General features: G+C 34.5%; 1 protein-coding gene and 1 pseudogene across 1 annotated transcript; both read right to left on the bottom strand.

Moving 5' to 3' along the window:
- Positions 1-225: 225 nt before the first annotated feature.
- Positions 226-5138, bottom strand: LOC133802319 (uncharacterized). Its single transcript, XM_062240616.1, has 3 exons — positions 3819-5138; positions 3391-3507; positions 226-3307 (listed from the first exon to the last, which is right to left on the bottom strand). The coding sequence occupies exons 1-3, from the start codon at positions 4101-4103 to the stop codon at positions 680-682; spliced, it is 3030 nt and encodes a 1009-aa protein (XP_062096600.1). The 5' UTR covers positions 4104-5138; the 3' UTR covers positions 226-679.
- Positions 5139-8997: 3859 nt separating this feature from the next.
- On the bottom strand, positions 8998-13513 carry LOC133799751 (casein kinase 1-like protein 11; annotated as a pseudogene).
- Between the last annotated feature and the right edge of the window lie 7610 nt (positions 13514-21123).

The raw sequence follows: 21123 nt of genomic DNA, 5'->3' as shown, positions 1-21123 counted from the left end.
AGATAGAGACACACACAGATGGATCTAATATTAAATTCCGTACTTCTTGATTTGAATATCAGGTGGTGCTTGTTGGAAGATAAATGTTGATAATTTTACACTTCTACTTTCGGAAGTGTAAAAGTACCAATATTACGTTACTTTTTTGCAATTGATAGAATTTATTAACAATTTATCAAATTAATTTAATTTTACAAGATTAAAAAAACAATCATTTAACAGTAATTTCAAAGCAATATTATGAATTATCAAGAGAGAGACGTGAAAGCAATAAATTGAACTGGCAAGCAGTAAATTCTACTCTTTACACAAAGCAATGCAAAAACCAGAAACAGAAACAGAAAGAGCAAAAGGAAAAAGTCTTGGCAATATGCAGTATCAGTTCACTAAATTTCCAGTTAGTGCAAAACCAAAAAAGCTTCGCCAACTAAACCAAAGGAAAATGCAAAATGCACTTTCATCAAAATGCACAAAGCTTTACAACTAAACTTTACTCGAAATAGTAGTTGTTTTCACAGAAGTTGCAAAGAAAAGGTCAAGAACAGCCTGCAAAACCTGCTGTTCGGTAATTACTGTCCTCGATTACAGATTACAGTGGCACTCACAAGACAATGTACTCTGGTCAGTAGTCTCTCCAAAAATAACATTGTAGTTGGTTAGGTCCTGCCTTCATAATCATTTAAGTGGATCTATTTCTCTTTATTTTTCTATGAACGACACTGAGAGATATCTCAGGCATCTCCAACGATTGCTCGGATGGTCTTGTACTCAACCCTGATGAAATCAGGGGCTCATTTTCCTGTCTTGCATCTATACAGGTAACTGAGTGTTCTTGCACCTGCATTTCAGAAGCTGGATCGATCGAGCTGTTCATCATATTAAACGTAGCATGATGAGTATGAGGTGAACATGCCTTTAACTTTCTTTTACGACAAACTCCATTAGAAAACTGCAGCTTGTCAAATAATGGCTCAGATTGTTTTGTACTGGATCCCATAGGAACCTGCTGCTCGTTTTCGTTGCTCGCATCAACACAAGTAGCTGAGTGTACTTCAGCTTCCATCTTCCAATCAGATACTTGATATCTTGAGCTGTTTATCCGATTAAAAGTAGCATTATGAGCAGTAGCAGGACCTCTTTCACCAGCACTTTGACTATTTGGATTCTTTTCCACTTTGTTGATTCTTTCACATTCATTTTCAGCAGATTCATCTGTGGTTTCATATGAATCAGAACAACGCAAGTGTTTCCGATCCCCATGAGAATTCTTATCTTCACATGCAGTTGCCATTGTAGCATTTTGGATGTGTGTGTTGTTTAGAGTCTCTTTTCCAAGTTCAACCCCATTTATAAGAGATACAAAAGTATTTACACTAGGTTTACTACTTTCAGTCTCAAAATCTTCATCACTCGGAGCTTGTTGACAAACCAGAAGTGGCTCTTTTACACTTTGAGATATTTTGTTTTCATTATCCTGGTTTCCGGTTGAAGCTTTGCAACCTTCTGTGTTGTCTTTGGTGATAAGGATTTCAATGGCTGGAGCTTCTGAAGTCGTACAATTTTTCATGCCTTCGACATCTGTAGAGCCAATCTTACAGAAGTTTGGTCTTACCAGCTTTCTTTTCCTTTGTTGCCCATTCCTGGAACCCTCAGTAGCAGAAGCTTTTTTACATTCTGAAGTGGTTCCATCATTATGAGGTTTCCGCAATTCACTTCGACGCTTGAAATTGAAAAGTGAATTTTCTTGAGTCAATTGCATTGCTTTCTTCTTAGCAATTAGAGAGCGATCCACATCTTTATTTTCTGCCTCGTCCTTGCAAGAAAGGGTAGTTACTTTTTTGCTAATAAGCTTTTCACTATCTTGTCTATTTTCTTGTTTGGGTTTCCTGGACTTAGACCATTCATGGTGATTTTTGTGCAACATATCCATGATTCCGTCCACTGATGTGGAAGTATGACTACCCTTATAGCCACCATCAACACTGCTAGGTGGTAGATATGCATCACGAGGCAGAGCTAATCGAGAAAATGCACTGACCCTGTTCTTCAGAGGACCAGAATCTAGTGTATCATAACTTTGATGGTGCTCACGATCATATCTGAAAGAATCATGCTCATAATGCTGAAAGCTTTGAGGATCCAGAGAAGAACAAAAACCATGCAACGTCAATGGATCCTCATACAGTTTATCCTCTAGTTGGTCTTCTGGTTCTACCTGATAGCCATAATCACCCACCAAAGAAGGATATACAGTGGGATCAAGTGGATCACAAGCAGATAACTTATTTTTCCTCACATAAAAACTAGTTTCAAGGGAAGGCACATCTGTTATGGGGTACTTTGAGGAATTGCCAGTGTAGAAATGATGCTTCGAGATTTTTACATCCACATTTTCAGAATATGCTGCCCGTGACACACCCATGACAGCCCCATTATGCAAACTCTCATTGCAATTAGGACCTGGGAAAGAAACATCCTCTCCATAAGTAGAAATTTTATCTAAGCATTTGCTCAGTACTTTTGACTCTGGATAAGAGAAAAAAGATTGTTCCCTTGAGGAAGAAATGAGACTCTCAGAATACTCATTGAGAGAACGACCTCCTGCTGTAGAACTGTAATTGACTAAATTTGTTGATGGATATTGATAACTACGCCTAGGAGCATCAGAATCATAAGGGTGAGTGCTCATAACAACTGCATCTCCATAAGAAGCTTTCGATGAAAGATTAGAGAGTAGTTGTGACTCCATTTGATGGTGTACTGTGGAAGGTGGCATTGCTTGATCTGGAACTAGAGAATTTGTTACTAGAAGAGGGTTCCGAGAAAAGACTGAGCTAAGATGATTAGATTTGAGCAAAGCAGGGTACTCACTTAAGACTGCTGAGTTAAAACCATTGTCCTTATTATAACCACTCTGAAACTTACCATTCATCAAAAGCCCATAATCACCTGAAAGTCTTCTAACATCTCCATAGTGGTACTTAGAGTACTCAGGTGAAATGGCTGGCCCTAGTTCCGCATCCAGACAGTAACCCTTCCTTACCCATCCTGGAAAAGTCAATTCATCAGAATCCCTTTCAACTTTATCCAACAAAGGAGACTTGGTTGTGGTGGCAGATCTATGTTCAATATCAACATTACTATTGCCAGAAACATATTCATCATCTATCCTGTGCTTAAAATTAGACCTGCTATTGTTATCATGTCTGACTGTATTAGATTTCACTTTTGCACTCTTGGCTATATGCCCATCACCAAGAGAATCTTTAAACTTTCTTTCACTGAAAATCTGTAAAAGCCTCCGGACCTACATAAAGGACAGAAAGACACATGACAACTTAAGAAAATTTAAACACAAGATGATCTAACTTTGAGAGACACAAAGCAAACCTGAACTTCAGAAAGCCCAAAACTGAACTTCTTTGAGGAAAAGTAATTCTCCTTGATTGCATTAGAAAATTCATTTTCCCGTAGTGGATAACAGAACCAAATAGACTTGAACTTCACCTAGATTGAAAAAAACAAAGAGATGTATTATAAATTTTTATCTTCAATTCTAACAGAAAATTGGAGATTCTTCCATTCAAAGAATTTGTGAGATAACAGTACACATGCTCTTCCTTCTGGTGTGTTTGTGTGTGCAATCAATTTGTAATACCTATCTACACAAATTTGATCTAGGTGCAGCAATGATGACACACATACAAAGTTTCAAATGGCTTGATAACTTTTGCAAGCTTAAAAGCCTTTTCTCACAAGTTTTGCTTTTACTCTACACCAAATAAAGAATCAACGAAGAACATACACATTCTCCATACCTGAGCTGGATAACGCTTTCCTATTGAAGAGAAAGCATTAGGAACAATATTCATTCCACCATCAGATATTGCCTGAAATACACCATATAGTAATCTGCTCTCATATTCAAACAGAAACAAGATCATTCCAGCTTTAATTTGCTTTACAAAGTTTTCGCTTGAAGGTGGAAGCCCAAATAGCTTTCTTCTAAGACACTCCTTTCTTGTTGTAGAGTTAGACATAAAGATTGCCCCAAACTCAGGTTGTCTACCTAAGGCATTTGTCTGATACTCAGCCAACTTCATTGTTGCCCTGCTGCAGTCAAACACTACGTCCACAAATAACGAATATTCTTGAAAGCTACAAAAAATTTAGCTTCAAAACTATGTAGCTATACTATACCAAAAATATTTGAATCTACTTTCTTTTTCTTCCAACTACAAAATCAGACTTCTCAAACTGATTCAATTTTCTTCACAAAAGCTGTAAACATTGAAATTTTAAAAGAAGCCCTTTTCATAAATGTAAATGAACATATATTTCTTATATTCAAATAAATGTAAATGTACATATATTTTTCATATTTAAATAGTATAGAAAGCTTAAAGTACTCAATGGGAATCTGTTATTATATTAATAAATAAGTAAAACCCGTTTCCTTCTTATTTTGCGAATTATTCATGATTTAGCAATCAAAATTTGTACATTTACATTCATCGCTTCTATTCAATCTTAGAAACGATAGTTCGTACAAGCATTCGTTTTTTTTTTCTTTCTTTCTAAAGAACTAAAAAAAGGTGTAGCTTTTTCCCTGTACTATTCAAGCATGAGAATCCGTGGGTCTCTAAGTATTTGTGTGTGTGTGTGTGTGTGTAAAATATATTATATACTTACAAATACACATCACAAAAAAAACACAACGTATACACATACAATAACACGACGTACATTTGCTTTACCAGAAAATTTTCAGTAAAAAGAGGAAATATGAATGAAAAACCAGACTATTCAAATTCAACAAAGAAAAAAAAAAGAGAAAGAATGAGTAATCGGACCTGGAAACGCTTCGACACTCTAGTTCGGATGAAGAAAAAATATAATAATAAAAACATAATTTTAAAGAAAATCGTCAAGCGAGAAAAATCATCAAGGAAAAACTTGATTACTTTGGAGGATGAAAATCAATCGAAAAAGGATGCCATGAAAACCAACCAGAGAAAAAGAGAGAGTATACCTTACGGGGGTGAAAACATGAAACGGAAAAATGGGGTTTAGTGGGTATATATAAAGAAACAAAAAGAAAAGGCAAGAACCCATTCATTCACAACATTTCATTTCATAACGAGGCCTCGTAAACGCACCGTGTCTGCCCTCCACTCCTGCACGTTTCTTTGCCTTCGGCGGGTGCCTCTCTACTGTACTCAGGCACGTGCTTTTAATTCCTTTTCTTTTTTCATTTATTTTCGTATGTAAAAAAAAGGATGTTGTAATTTATCAATTATAATTTTTATTTTTGATTAAACATAAAACAAATATAATTAAGTTTTTGTTTAGTGAGTCACAAAATTAATTTGTCATATTTGTGTTTGAATTTCAAAGTGTTGGAGTAATCCTAATATCACTGGCATATGACGTGTTGTTATTAAGAGACCATTAAATAACTTATCTCTTCTATTACTCTTTTAAGCCTAGTCAGTCATAACAGATTTTTAGTCAGTTAAAACAGAATTGATTTTTCTTTCAGCACGTGAAAGAACTGGAGCTGCAGCAATATATATACAGGGGTTTCATTAGTTGAAGATACTAAAAAATAAGAGGTTTTGAGAGGTTTAGAAAAGAGAGAAAGAGAGAACAAGGGTTAATTTTCTTTGTACATTGTTGAGTGTGTGAGAATTTACTGTGGTATAAACTAAGTGCTCATATTTTGAATTGTATAGAGTGTTCAAGAACCTTTGGAGAGGAAGAAGGGTTGTTTTGTATTGTAACATTGATCCATTATAGTGGAGAAGTGCTCGGACTGGATGTAGGCCTTATTTAAGGCTGAACCAGTATAAATCTCTCTGTGTGATTCTTTTTCTTCTCATTTCTTATTTTTGTTCTCTAAGTGTTTGTGTTTTAGTACACTTTTCTATGTATATTTGTTCTTGGTTTGTTTTGCAGGTGAATCTTGGAGCCTTGGGGTCGTGGATTGCTTTACCACGACAGTGGTATCAGAAGCCCAGGTTTCGGAGATTGAAGAACAAGGCTCAGATTAGATTCTTGATTACTACACAGAAAGAAAGGAGAAGCAAGGTTGTCGACATTGCGTTTTGATCTCGACAAGTTTGACAGAACTGGGGATTTCAGTCTTTGGAAGGAGAAAATGATGGCTGTTCTCATACATCAGAATCTTGATGGTGCTCTTATAGGAGAAACCAAGATTGGTGAGAAAAAGAAGTCTGAAGAAACATCTGAAGATACAAAGGTGATGATGAAGAAAGCCAGATATGCAATTGTGATGCATCTATCAAATAATGTGTTGAGACAGGTAATAGGAGAGGAGTCTCCTGCTGGTATGTGGTCGAAACTTGAACAATTATATATGACTAAGACTACATCTAACAAAATCTATCTGAAAGGAAAATTCTATAGATTCACAATGGATACTACTAAAACCTTAAACCAGAATCTTGATGATTTTAACAAGATTGTTTTAGATTTGATTAATATAGGTGAGAAGGTTGATGAAGAAGACCAAGCTATAATACTGTTATATAGCTTACCTGATCAATTTAGAGAACTCAAGACAGTGATTCAGTATGGTAAAGAAACTCTGAGTTTGGAAGATGTTCTGTCTATTTTGAAGACTAAAGAATTGAGTTGAATGTTGAGAAAGGCAAGAAAGAAAAAGATGAGTCTTTGTTCATGAGGGGAAGACAACCAAGAAGATCTTTCAGTAAAGGGAAAGACAACTCAAATCAGAGGTCTCCTGCTCGATCAAAGTCAAGAGGAAAAGAAACAAGAAGGTGTCACCACTGCGGAAAAATTGGACACCTTAGAAGGTTTTGTTGGGATTTGAAGAAGAAAAGGAAAGACGATCAACACACAGATGAAACTACTGCACTCGTAGATGGAACAAGTCTGGAATATTCTGATGGAGAAATGTTCAACGTGACATCAACAAGAGACATAACTGAATGGATACTTGACTCAGGATGTACCTATCACATGAGCCCAGTAAAAGAATGGTTTTTTGATTTCAAGAAATTGCACAATAACAAAGTACTCATGGGAAATGATCAAGCTTGTCAAGTAGAAGGAATTGGGTCTATAACAATAAAACACTTTAATGGGGTAATAAGGATTCTTGAAAATGTGAGGTACATACCAGATTTAAGAAGGAATTTAATATCAATTAGTGCGCTGGATTCTCAAGGGTTGTGCTTCAAAGGAAGTGATGGAACACTACAAGAAAAAACAGTATTCATAACACTTAAAAACTGTTAACCGAGAGTATTGATAACGCTTCTGAAAACGCTAACATAGCCCCTGTTATTAAAAGTCCTGTCTTTTCTATAACAGTATTCAAATGTTATGTTCGATGTTATCTTAAACTATTCAATAACACATTTTTAGTTGCTATAATATTCAAATAATAACATTTAGTTAGAGTATTTGGTTATAAATTTGAAGTTTAATCTTATACTTTATGCATAACACTTTCCAACTGTTATGAAAATTGTTATATTTGATCATTTTATAACGTTTTTAGTTCATTCTATTATATAAATCATAACATTTTGTCCCAATTATAATATATTATACAAAACAACCATAATTATTGTCAATTCTCCCAGTAATAACATTTTGTTTTTTTGTAGTATGCATTTTTAATTGTTGTAAAAAGTTTTTTATTATTGTATTTTGATAAAAAAAAAAATCACAATTGATCACAAGTGTAATATTAAATAGATAAAAAAATCTAAAATATTCAATATAAATGATAAACCATGAGTATTTTTACATTTGAAGACGAACTACTTCAAACCATGACACTGTCAACTTCAAAAGTTCTTAGTTCTAACTTGAGTTTGAAAGCATACATAATAAAATTCTATAGTCTTGCACATCTTTTGCTTCAAAAGTAAAAAACAGAAACATAACAAGATACACAAAAAGTAAACCATGAAGCTTGCTCCACCCTCCAATTCATCTATTTCATTGTGCACTTGTCTTTGTTGTGAGGTTGATTTGCTTAGCTACACAAGAGTTTAAATAATTAATGCTTAAACTTAGAGTTAATAGTAAACTAAAAGAGTACGAAAAGAAAGAAAGTTAATAACCTCATTACGACTTTATAAGTTGGCCATGCAATTACACTAATTACACTAACTAAGCTGGCCATGCAATTACAATAATTACACTAACTAAGCTGGCCATGCAATTACACTAACTACAGCACATAGGCATGAAAGATTGAAGATTTATGCTTGGTAAATTACTCATTAGAAAAGTTAGCTCAAACACTTTATGATTATGAAATGAAAATGCAAATGATACACCAACCAAACATATAAATATATATATACAATACAACAAAAGAGTACAAAGCATAAACTAAGCACAATGATAGAAGTGAAAGATAAATGTATTTCTAAGAATGAGACAAATTAAAAGCATTTAACAACATGGTATTTAATAGAAAAGGAAAGAGACTTGACAAGATGCTCATCCAAATAAGCATAGATTCTTTACACTTAGCTAAGAAATACACATAAACTTGAGATCACTACCATATCTTTTCAAGGCTCTTTCTAAAAAACAAACTATGTTGCCTTAGCAAAATACTTGGCAGTACTATAGTCATATTTCATAATCTAATTGTGATATACATGAAAAAAAAAGTTACTTTAGTTTCACATGTACAACCACTTTGTAGATAAGAATTCATATAGGAAAACCTCACTTATTAGTTTTATTTGTGCAGAAAGAGGCTGCGACTTTTGTGGCAAGTCAAATGATATTGGTATTGAAAAATATATCTCTACATTTTGTTGACAAAAAACAGCTTGCAAATAATGAAAAAAGCCTTCAATAAGCAGAATTCTAGCAGATAATGAGATAAGTAAGCAACCCTTGGTATAGCAGATAATGACATGTCCTATTATGCATCAATAAGATTGGAAGAGAAGATAATGATTGTAAATGGTTATGGCTGCTCTAATTTGGATATGAAAATGTGTCCCTTCAGATATTAGACATGCCTAAGACATCTTAAAATCTGCATAAATCAAATCTGTAAAATCTCATTGCAGTGCTTGCAAAACACTTACCACATTTTTGATGATGGTGCATCATCTGAAGTTCTGTGTCTGGAATGGTCTCCATGCAAACCATGCCCAGAGCTATTCCTTCTCGCAAAAGCCTTAGCTGCACCAAAGAATCTTTCTCGAATCTCCTGTCCCACTAATGGAACATTCCAACATAAAACAATGAGCAATTAGTTTAACTTCAACATTAAATAAGGAGAAAAAGGCTCAAAAATTCCCTGACCACATAATAGAGCTTCTAAACACGTGCAAACAATGTCCACTAGGGCAGCGAGGGTGGATGTTTCCAAGAAAAAAAAAGAACAAACATGAAGGTCTCTCTATTCTCTCTACAGGTGGCCCAGGATTTAGAACCGGTTTCCCACTTGGTTGCTACAAAAGGGGGAAAACAGAATAAACATGGATAAGAGAGAGTATACAGAAGGCATGGATGCAAGTTCCAATCGGTAATTTTGCAAATGTATTGCAGATGTAATAAATAATGTACACACCCGAGCTCTTGAACTTGATCCAATCAGTGGATATTTCAGTATAGTCCAATCAAATACATAATCGAATTGATACCCTGAAAAAAATAAATTCTCACTCAGATAAGATTGACTCTCAAAAGATCCATCATCTTAAAAGTCCAATGCATCACTAACATAATGGTGGCAAACGCTTTGAAATTGAAGCCTCAAGAATCTTTTAATGATTAACCTTCTCGAATAAATAAGTCTCGAAAAAGCCTCTTCAGATATGAGTAGTCAGGTTTGTCTTCAAACCGTAATGACCAACAATAATGGAAGTACGATGTAAATTCTGATGGATATGATTTACAAAGAACCTGCCAAAGTAGTAGGCATATCAGTATCTCCCATGCCTTTACTTTAAAAAATAATAGTACATGGTATCAATTTAAATGAGCTGAAAAATTCACCACTAACCATCTGTAATGAGCTAATAATACCATATTCTCATATAAGAGTTATAAATGCTAACTTCACCCTACACTACTTGCAAGAGCTTAAGATCATACCTCTATGGGAGTAAGCATCTTCTTTTCACTGATCTTGTCGTATTTCTACTTTTTCGTACCTCCTTTTAATCCCTGCCAAGGAAGACTAGTAAAGAAAATAAAATAAGTAAATAATATGGTGAAACAGAGCAATGAAACAAAGGAAAATGGATTTCAGCATATCACATAAGTATCCAACCTTCCCCTCAAAAAATACATAAGCACATAACCAAGAGACTCCAAATCATCTCTTCTGCTTTGCTCTGCATAAAGATTACATTCACAATTAGATAAAGCCCAAAAGTCTCAAGCATTAGAGGTAGAAACAAATAACATATTCTCTAATTATGAATTATAAATGGCTCACCAACTCCAAGGTGAGTGTTAACACTTGCATAGCAAGTTGTTCCTGTGAGATTCTTGTTTTCCCTGAAGCAATAAATTAACATAATGAGTAGAAATTTGAAGGTTGAAGTGAATTTGGATCAAAGAACACAAAATTGATAATGAGAAACACATAAGTATCACCCTAATGTTTACCCAAACCAATCTAAAAACTTGTTATTTAATATTAACATTTATAAGTTAAAACTTAGCACAGTGATAATCATTACACATGATATAAACACCTTCCACTTTACTTAAGACCATAATATTTCTCAAATATCTGTTACCTGTATGGAATGTGCTTGTGCATCTGAAGATCCCTATACTTTTTCGCAAGACCATAGTCTATGATATATACCTACAATAAAGATTAAAAATAAAATTAAAAAACAGAGTGTTAGGCTGTCCCAACATCAAACTGTGAATTAATTATTCTAGCTTTGATAGATAGCATAACCAAGGTCACGTGAACTTAACGAAAGCGACTCATAAAAGGATAAAGCTGTCCATACTCCAATTCATAAAGGTTCATAAGTTTAGGAAGTTTAGTGTCCAATATCACAATCAATGAAAATATGAATTCAAATTTAAGGTGTTGTAACACAAGAGCCAAGGTTCCAACTATCCTAGTTTATCTTTATATGAAATTCTGTTCTTAGAAACTACAACTCACAAAAGTTAAATAACAACTAAAGTTTAAAACACAAAGGCCAGAAGTTGGGAAAGTAGCTAGCAAACTGAAAAAAAAAATATTAAAGACCAACAACAACACAACAAATGTATCAAAAGTAGTTTCCAGATGTATCAAAAGTCCAAATAGAATATTGAAAGCACGAGGTCTATTGATTTTGCCAAAAAAAAAAAAGATCTATTAGAACTCATAAACCAACCCAGAAAGTTATTAAAGTCTAAACCATTTTGTTCAATTTAATTTTTTGGCATACAAAACAGTTGGAGAAAAATCGCACACCAATACAAATATTAACAAGAATAAACCTGAACTAAAGGGGAAAGGGCTTACCTTCATCAACTACAGCAAAATAAATTATTAAAAACAAAAGCAATAGCACAAACCAAAGAAATAATATTTAAGCAAAACCAACAAATTAAAGCCCACTTAAAGGATCTTGACACAACCACAATGTGAAAATATAAGGTTTATTTATAAAAGTTCTAGCAACAAAAAACAAACATATTATAAAGCTGAAAATATAAATAACCAGTATGCAAGAAAACATAAAATTATGTCAAATAATAAAACATAACCAGTCATGTAACGAAAATTTGTTGCATAATGATTAAAAATAACTCAAAGATCACTTTAACATACATTTTAAATCAAGTTAATGGTACTTTAGCACTTTAGAAAACACAATCAAAACTATGGTTCTTTAACTATACTTTAGAAGAAAAACGGTTAAAACAACACTACATCTGTATGAAAAGAAGAAAGACTTAAAATTTTTATATTACCAAAACAAGCTAAACTAGCAGCAGAGGAAGCTAATCCAGCAGCGGTGGGGAAGTTACTAGGCAGCCACAGAAATGCTCAATGGATTCTTTCCCTTCTTGTTATTAATATAAATTAAATTATAAAATAAAGTTGCTAAATACCTACTCATCTCGCTTAGTTCAAAAACAACTTCAGAATAGAGGAAAAGCTGGAAGGAATCAAAGAACTCAAGAAAATAAAAGGTCAGGCAAGAAACAAGAATAAACTGAAGCCATATATTATATTAACTCAATGACTAAGAAACAAAATAAAAAACTGAGTTGAGTACATACCATGTTGAGTAATTGGAGCTAAGCACTTGGTCATTATCAAATAAGAACGGCAGGTTTCAATAATTTCATAAATTGCTTGCATATGGAAGCAAATTTTCAATTATCAAATGGCCAAAATCTCACAATCCAATTTGGTTGTATCCTCAATTAGACAAGTGCCAATGATCTCCATTTCATCATTACAAAAAAATACATAAAGGTAGTGTGCAAAACATAGTATTTCAGGCAAAAAGATAACTAATAAAATAGAAGAACAAATTTACTAAACATGCAAATGGCAAGAAAAAAAAATTGAGAAAATTCGGACCATTAAATGTTTGAGGTTTAGGATTTTAAACTTTCAAATCCATAAATCAACACAAAAAAAAATCAAAATTGACAGGCTCAGTTACCTTAGTTTACATATAAATCATACTTCATATATCATAAATTAAATCAAGTTCTATTAATAAATGAACATCATGGTGAGCTCTATTAATAAATCAAGTTCAAACAAACTAGAAAGAATGAAGACCAGTAATGCTAAATTTACAAATGTGTACATAAAAAACTTGGATTCATCTGTTAATGAAATATATAAGGGCAAGCCTAAAAGATGACATATATAAGGGCCAGCCTCATTAAGAACAACTAAAATAGCCACAACTAAAACATAGGCCAGCCTGATTAAGTAAAGACCTGAAAACACAAACAGCCACAACTAAAACATATAAGGGCCCACCTGATTAAGAACAACAAAAACAGATCAAATCATGCACAAAAATACAAACGCAAACCCCTTAACCTTTTCCATTAAATAGAAACAACAACCATGAGTAAAAAAAACATCAAACAATCAATACCTAATGCTAAACTGATCCAAAACTTCTCTTATTTGAAAATCTGTATTTTTCTTCTTCTTAATCTATACATTTGAGAAAGATATTGCAAAATGGTATCTAATTTTGTTTTTTCTAAAGATATTTTGTGTAGTGAATTGTGAAGTTTCAATTTTGATTTCTGGGTTAATGAGAATTATGAGATTGGAAACTAGGACAGTAGGATCCAAGTTTTTTGTCATATATTTTCTTAGCAACCAAACATAAATTTTTCTTCTTGAGATGAAATATGTGTGTAGAACCATTGCTTTATTTATTACAGACAAGTTTTTGATTGCTGATAATATCTTAATTAATGCATAATTTTCATAGCAACCAAATAGAGAATTTTCTTCGATTTTCATAGCAACAATTTTCATTTAAACGATTTCATTACATAGTTGCTTCATAAGTTGTTGGCATTCTGATGTGAATCTGTACTAATGTTTACAGCGATCAGAATGCACCCAATCTCATAATTTATTTGATATATTTTCCCTGTTGATATATTTTCCCTTCAACTATTGAGATTTATTTGCATGGTTTCTGATACAGATTTCATATGTTATTTTACTTCTATAAAAAAGAGATGAATGCACCCACAACCACCTGATTCTAAGTGGACTATCTTCAATGAAAGAGAATAAAAACACATGCTCATGCACACACACAAACACTCTTTTTCTCTCTTGAACTAGCATAACCGAAAGTACAAAAAATAAAGATGGTAAAAGTGTCGAATAATGTGCATGAAGATACTTGGGATGGTATTTAAAATTTATGTATGTCAGTGGGTTACCTTTTGGTTCTTGCTTCAGCAGGGGCGTCGTCAAGTGTGCTTCAACGGCTCAATGGAAGAGAGTGACGAGAGACTAAACTATTTCTGTTTATTGTTGGCCTTTTGCTTCTTATCACGATTCCATACTTATCTGTGTTGAGATAAAAAAATGAATGGAAAGAATGATCAGTAATTGTTATTTTAACAACAGATGTGAAAAAGTGGATGTAGTAATCCTATTACACAAGACTCAACAATTTAAAGGTTGATCAAACACAAATCAAAGAAAAAACACAAGCTGAAATCAAACATAATGCAACAACAGAAAAGTAAAAACAAGAGAACAAAGAGATTTATCCTGGTTCGGTCCTCAATTCAAGGCCTACTCCAGCTCTCCCCCAAGGAGTTTTCTCCACTATAATCAAGCTGATTACAATCTCCAATAGTTGTAGTGTACACCTCTTGAAACAACACAGAAAGAAATCCCCAAGAACTCTCACACTCGAGCTCACAAAGCCATACAATGGCTGTTACAATTTCTCTCTTTCTCTCTCTGTTTCACTCTCCCAAAACACTACCTCTAATCTCTATCTTTTTTTTAACCTTTATGATGAATAGGTTAGAGCAATATATACAGTTACAATTCGAGCTAACTAACTTAACAGAAATTGACAAAAGCTGTTAATTTTTCTTTGGATTACCAATCCTACAGTGGACTATGGTATTTTTAGCCCTTTTCTTTGTTTTTTCTGTTCTGCATCACAAAGAAATCTATGGCTCATGGCATAGAAGTTTACCTGCTCAGTAATCTAAAAGAAAGAAATGCTACTATATATATGTATATGTGTTGTATGCACAGAGGTTTTGTTATTTCTCTAGCTTTGAATATAATATAAAAAAATGAAATCAGATTATAAATCACCCTAGAAGTTCACCCTATATTTATATATTGATTATATGAAATTTTTATAAAAAAAACTCACCTCACAAAGATGTTCTTGCTTCCAGCAGGGGAGAATCATTATGTGAGGCAGAGATAGATGAGACAACCAGAAAAATGACCTCCGTTGTGTCCTCCGGAAGCTCTCACCGACGTCGTGTGCTCCAGAGACTCGCGTGAGGCAGAGAATGACGAGACGAAACCAGAAATTAGTGAGTGAGTGGTTGTGTAGATGAGAGTGAGTGGAGGAGAATAACGTGGTTGTGTAGACGAGAGTGAGTGGAGGAGAATAACGTGGTTGTGTAGATGAAAAAAAAGAGAGAAAGAAAGAGAAGCTGAGAAGCAAAGAAAGAGACTAGGAAACCAGACAGAAAGAGAAGCAAAGAGAGGCAAAGAGACGAAAGAAAGAAAGAGAGGCAAAGAGAGGCAAAGAGACGAAAGAAAGAAAGAGAGGCAAAGAGACGAAACCAGAAATTAGGGATTCAATGAGGCTTAGGGGTTTGGAGGCTGAGACTAGTTTTCTGTGTGCTTCCGTGTCTCTTATTTTCATTTGGCACCTAGTTATATTTCATATGGCGCCAAATGAAATTTCACATATGGGGCCGTGTTTTTTTTAATTGCTTATTAATAACACTTTTAAATATGTGTCATTTTTTAATGTAATATATACTAAAACTTGTTGTAGTGGAAATTTCAGAATCTCACAAGGTTCAAGAGTAATAATGAAAAGCATAAAAAAACATGGTTTATATGTACTTGTTGGTAGTACTGTCACAGCTGGTGAAGCATCAATGGCCAAACATGATAGCTCAAAGATAGTAGTTTGGCATCAAAGGCTAGGCCACATGAGTGAAAGAGGTATGTTTGAACTTTGTAAACAAGGTTTATTCACTAACATAAAATCTTCTTCTCTGCCTTTTTGTGAAACATGCATTAGAGGTAAACAACACAAAGTCAAATTTGGAGTTGGAAAACATAAATCATCTCAGATTGTGGAGTATGTTCACTCAGATCTTTGGGGGCCGAGCAAAGTAGCTACTCAAGGTGGAAATCGTTATTTTTTGTCCATAGTAGACGACTACAGCAGAAAGGTATGGATTTATCTTTTAAAACACAAGAGTGATTGCTTTGAAAAATTTAAAGAGTGGAAAAATTATGTTGAGAACAAACTGGTAAGTTGCTGAAAGTTATTAGGACAGATAATGGCCTAGAATTTGATAATGTGGAATTTAATACTTGGTGCAAAAGGGAGGGGATAGAAAGGCATAGAACAATTGTAACGCCCTACTCCCTTAGAGCCGTTACTAAGTGAGTTTAAAACACAATTGTGCAACTAACTGACTCTACAAGGTTTTCAAAGACCAATAGTGTGACTAATCGGAAGTTAAGGCTGTAATCTTTGAAAATACTTAGTTTCATTGAAAAATTTAAGTACCAACATCTGGGATCCCAAAAATAAGGTTTACAAAATATTTACAACTCAAAAATAGATTTACACTTGATTGACTATCAAAAGAACAAGTTAATACAGCCATATTCAAAACGCCCCCAACCAAAGCAGTCGGGCAGGCCGAACATGTACGCGCCGCTTCATGCTCTCCATACTCATGGTTGGTTAACTATATATCTTTGCCCTTACCTACAACACAGAGCACCCGTGAGCCGAAGCCCAGCAAGAAAACTCAAACAACACATATCATATGCATATTATATAATCAATCTATCAGATAATACAAGTAGTCCATTAGACTAAACAAACACTCCACGTGCTAGGTGTTACTCCCGGCCCCGCTGCCGTTCGCGGCTCCCTTGCCGTTCTCGGCTCATTTGCCGTTCTCGGCACCTTTGCCGTTCTCGGCTCATTTTCCGTTCTCGGCACCTTTACCGTTTGGTTAGTGTTCAAAAGTATCATTTTATTAATCTTTAAGTGTAAAATTAATTAAGTTTTAAATAACATTTTCATGGATTTATTGTCATATATTTCATATTTGAAAATATTAATTATTGATTAATTTGTGTTTAATTTTCAGGAAATAAAATGTACTTTTGACACAAACAAAAAGAAAGAAGAAAGAAATAAATATAATCGAAAGAAAGTGATGATAAAGTGGTATTTTTGAAGGTGACTAGGCCCAAAAACGGAGCCCAGCCCAAGCTTTCAGCAGCTGCCACGCTGCCACGTGGCAGCAGGCCATTAGCCCAGTCGCCTGACGCGAGCCGTCAGCACTCCATCCGAGTCGAGCCGCGTCGAAGCCAGCCGCTGGCACACCTGACGCCTGCCACGGTCCCACACCGCCTGACGCGCCAGCCTGCGGAACCCAGTCAGAAGTCGCCACCTGTCCTTGCACGGACTGACACGACCTGACGCGCCTCCCATGTTTCCCCACGGGCCGACCACGACTGACGCCTTCAGCCCAGCAGCGAACCACAGCCCGCCACGCATCCCACTCGTCAGCCCATGCTCCCCATGAACCCGACCAGCCGCCTGTCACGGTCAACACATTTTCCCCACTTTCACCAGCTTTTTGAGCCACTTCCCCCACTATTTTGTACACGATTTTTACACATTTTTGGTCCTATTTTCTCTATAAATAGAGAACCAAAGCCAGTGTAAAATATCAGATTGTGCAAGGGAATAGTAGAGAGTATTGGAGAGAAAAACACTTAGTTTTTCATATTTTTCTTTTACATTTTTGTGAGTGAAAACAATGCCTATTTTAGGCTAAATTTTCTTGTGGAAAGGCTAGAGTGGAGTTCATGTGTTACATTATATTTTTAATATATTGATTCTTTATTTTGTTCTTCATTTCTATATATTTGTTACAATTAAATTTATTTTCTTCTAATTTTTGTTCTAAATTTATTATTATCTTTTACATAAGTCTAGTCATGCTCTTCTTATGTAATTTAGGTTTTTAATTTAATTTAGAATATTTGTTGTATTATATGCTTTTTACTGCATTCTGCCATTGGTATTTTGTCGCTCTAAAGTATATAATATGATAGGTTTTTAAAATTAGAAGTTAGTATAATTTAATTAAAGAACATATTTTAAGGTGAGCTTTATTATATATATTTTCCAACTATAATTAATGGTGTAGAATTATAGTTGAGTATAATGAATCAATTTTATTAAAATATATATATGTTTGCATGAATGAAACTAATGCCTTCCATACTTTCTTTCTGATTCTAATCCCTCGATTTTATCCATTTAATGTTTATATTCTTTTTCAAATTCACATTTTTCCAAAGTTTATTATTTTTAATTTACTAATCTTTCTTTTAATTTTGTACTTTACCTCTCTGTGGATATGACATAGCCCGATAACTACTGCGACCGCTTTGGAATTTATTGGGCGATATTAATTTTTGGCGCCACTTCCCATTTTCATCAGCTTTTTGAGCCACTTTCCCACTATTTTGTACACGATTTTTACACGTTTTTGGTCCTATTTTCTCTATAAATAGAGAACCAAAGCGAGTGTAAATTATCAGATTGGAGAGTGGGAAAAATACACTTTGTATTGTGTCTCTTTTTTTATTTCTAGTTTAGTTTTACTTGTTTTAGGTGACAAAAATGAGTGAATTATTTTAGAAATATTGGTGAGGTTAGAGTGTAGTTGTTGTACTTTTCATTCTCAATATTGATGTTGATTTTTCTTCTGATTTATTTCCATATCTCATTAATTATTTTGTTTCTCATATTCTAATTTCTTTTCTAAAATTATTTAGCATCTTTTACATAAGTTCAGTCATGTTTTTCTTATGTAACTTAGATTGTTAATTTATTTTAGTATATTTGTTATATTGTATGTCTTTTACTGCATTCTGCCAATGGTATTTTGTCGCTCTTGGATATATAATATGATATGCTATGAAATTAGGAGTAAGATTCAATTTAATCTAGATTATTTAATTTGTGCTTTTAACATATACATCTTCCAGTTGCAATTAATGGTGTAGAATTGCAACTGTGTTTTGAATTAATATCAATATTAGAATAGGTTTTACAACATTGCATCTCTACCTTGCCATGCACTTTATCTGATCATTTTCTCTATTCCATCATTTTAATTTCATAAAATCCATCTTTTCAATTCTACTTTATTTTTATTTTTTATTTGCTAATATAATCTTTAGTTGTGTTTGCCTCTCTGTGGATACGACATAGCCCGATTACTACTGCGACCGCTTAGGAAATATTGGGTGATATCACCGTTCTCGGCTCATTTGTCGTTCTCGGCACCTTTGCCGTTCTCGCTACTATAATCACATATAGTATAATTAAAATAACATTCAAACATATAACAATTCAATCAAAACTATACCATAATCATGTAATACAATTTAGGGTCGTGCCTGCATTAACACTATGGGTCCATGCCCTGTCCTACGGGTGCTACAGTTTTCTTACTTGTATCTCGACCTTTCCGATGCACCAAGGTCACAAGCACAGTCCTCTAGCACGAGCCTCTCCGAAAACCTAGTCACAACACACATATAAAACACTTTTAATACTAACCAATCCCAAAACCACTTCCCGGGACCAATCCCGTACTCTCGGGACCTCTAATTTCCTAAAACAATGTATTGGAACCATCCCCCGAGCCCCCAGGCAAAAGCCCTAAAAATGCAAAATTACACTGTCAAAAATTTGCCTAGGGCCTAGGCGCTCCCATCAAGGGCCTAGGTGCCCAGAAACTTTTCCTGATCCTGATGCAAGCCTGCGCCGCGGCACCAAAGAACAAGGCCGCGGCGCCCCTACGCGAACCTAGAATTCTGGGTTTTTCCTCTGCATTTTCCTCAACCAAAACACCTCTAAATCAACCCAAACAAATACTTAAACCCCAAGATCAATTTAAAACCTCAAATGAACCACCTAACAATTCTTAAACACTAGCATCAAGATCAAACACACAATCACACCCAAAAATCCACACCTTTGATTTCAACTTCAGAAAATTTAAACCCATAGCTCAAAACTTAAACCATGCTTCAATTCCTTAAGCCAAAACAGAAACAAACCTTAAAATTGCATAAAATCCTTACCTCAAGTGGAGAATTCACCCCTAAGCTCCCTTGATTCATCTCCTAAGTCTCCAAATTTCAGCTCTTTCTACTCCTCTTCTTCTTCTTCTTGCCCTAGCTTTTCTTCTCTCAATTTTTAACAAAACCCATAATATGACTAACTACTAAACCGTGTACCCCTTTATCCCAGCTGAACTCTGTCTAAACCCCTTACCAAATGACCATATTACCCCTCCTAATAATCCTTTCCTAACTAAACCTTCAAGGGCACTCTAGTCCTTTCACTTATATTTCAATTCTACCATTTTCCATCTAAACTTGTTACTCATAGCAGTTACAAATGGTTACCTAGGTTACTCATTCACCAATAACTATAACCACTAGTTCTCAACTCAACTCACAAAATTCCCCAAAATACCCCTAGGCTCCTCCTCAACCGGGTATAAAAATACCGTTGTGACCTTTTAAGTTAACTAGCTCTCTAGGACCGTCTCGGCACGTGCATCACAATAATAACACCACACTCACATGGTACAAATCACATAATACAATTATCACATATATGCCCTCACCGGGCTAAAATTACCAATTTACCCTTATCATACAAACGGGGTCCACATGCATATTTATTTCACCTAAACATGCATACTAACCACATATTCATTAAATTCACATAAATTAATGCAGTATAACAATTATTGCCCTCCAGGCACACTAATCAAGGCTCCAAGCCTTACTAGCAAAATTAGGTCGTTACAACAATAATTCACACACCACAACAAAATGGGGTGGCTGAGCGAATGAATAGAACTCTTTTAAATAAAGTAAGATGTATGCTTATAAACTCTGGTTTGCCTAAACAATTTTGGGGTGAAGCTGTCACTACAGCTGCCTATTTAGTAAATAGAAGTCCAAACAGAGTAATTGGCCTAAAAACCCCTGAAGAAAAATGGTTTGGTCATCCCCCATCCCTAAGTCATTTGAGAATATTTGGTTGTGCAGCATATGCACACCAAGACACTGATAAACTAAGTTCGAAATCAGTAAAATGTTTGTTTCTAGGATATCCAAGTGGTGTTAAAGGTTTTAGGCTATGCTCATTAGAACAACCAGGGTACAAAATAATTAATAGTAGAAATGTTGTTTTTAATGAGAAAGAATTTCCATACTTGAAAGAGAAATGTAGTGTTTCATGTGATGCAGGAAACCCAGGTGAATAAAGTACCAGTATAGAGATAGAG

The sequence above is a fragment of the Humulus lupulus genome, chromosome 9, assembly GCF_963169125.1.
Source record: "Humulus lupulus chromosome 9, drHumLupu1.1, whole genome shotgun sequence".
NCBI lineage: Eukaryota > Viridiplantae > Streptophyta > Magnoliopsida > Rosales > Cannabaceae > Humulus > Humulus lupulus.
This window is presented reverse-complemented; position numbering and strand designations above follow the sequence as displayed.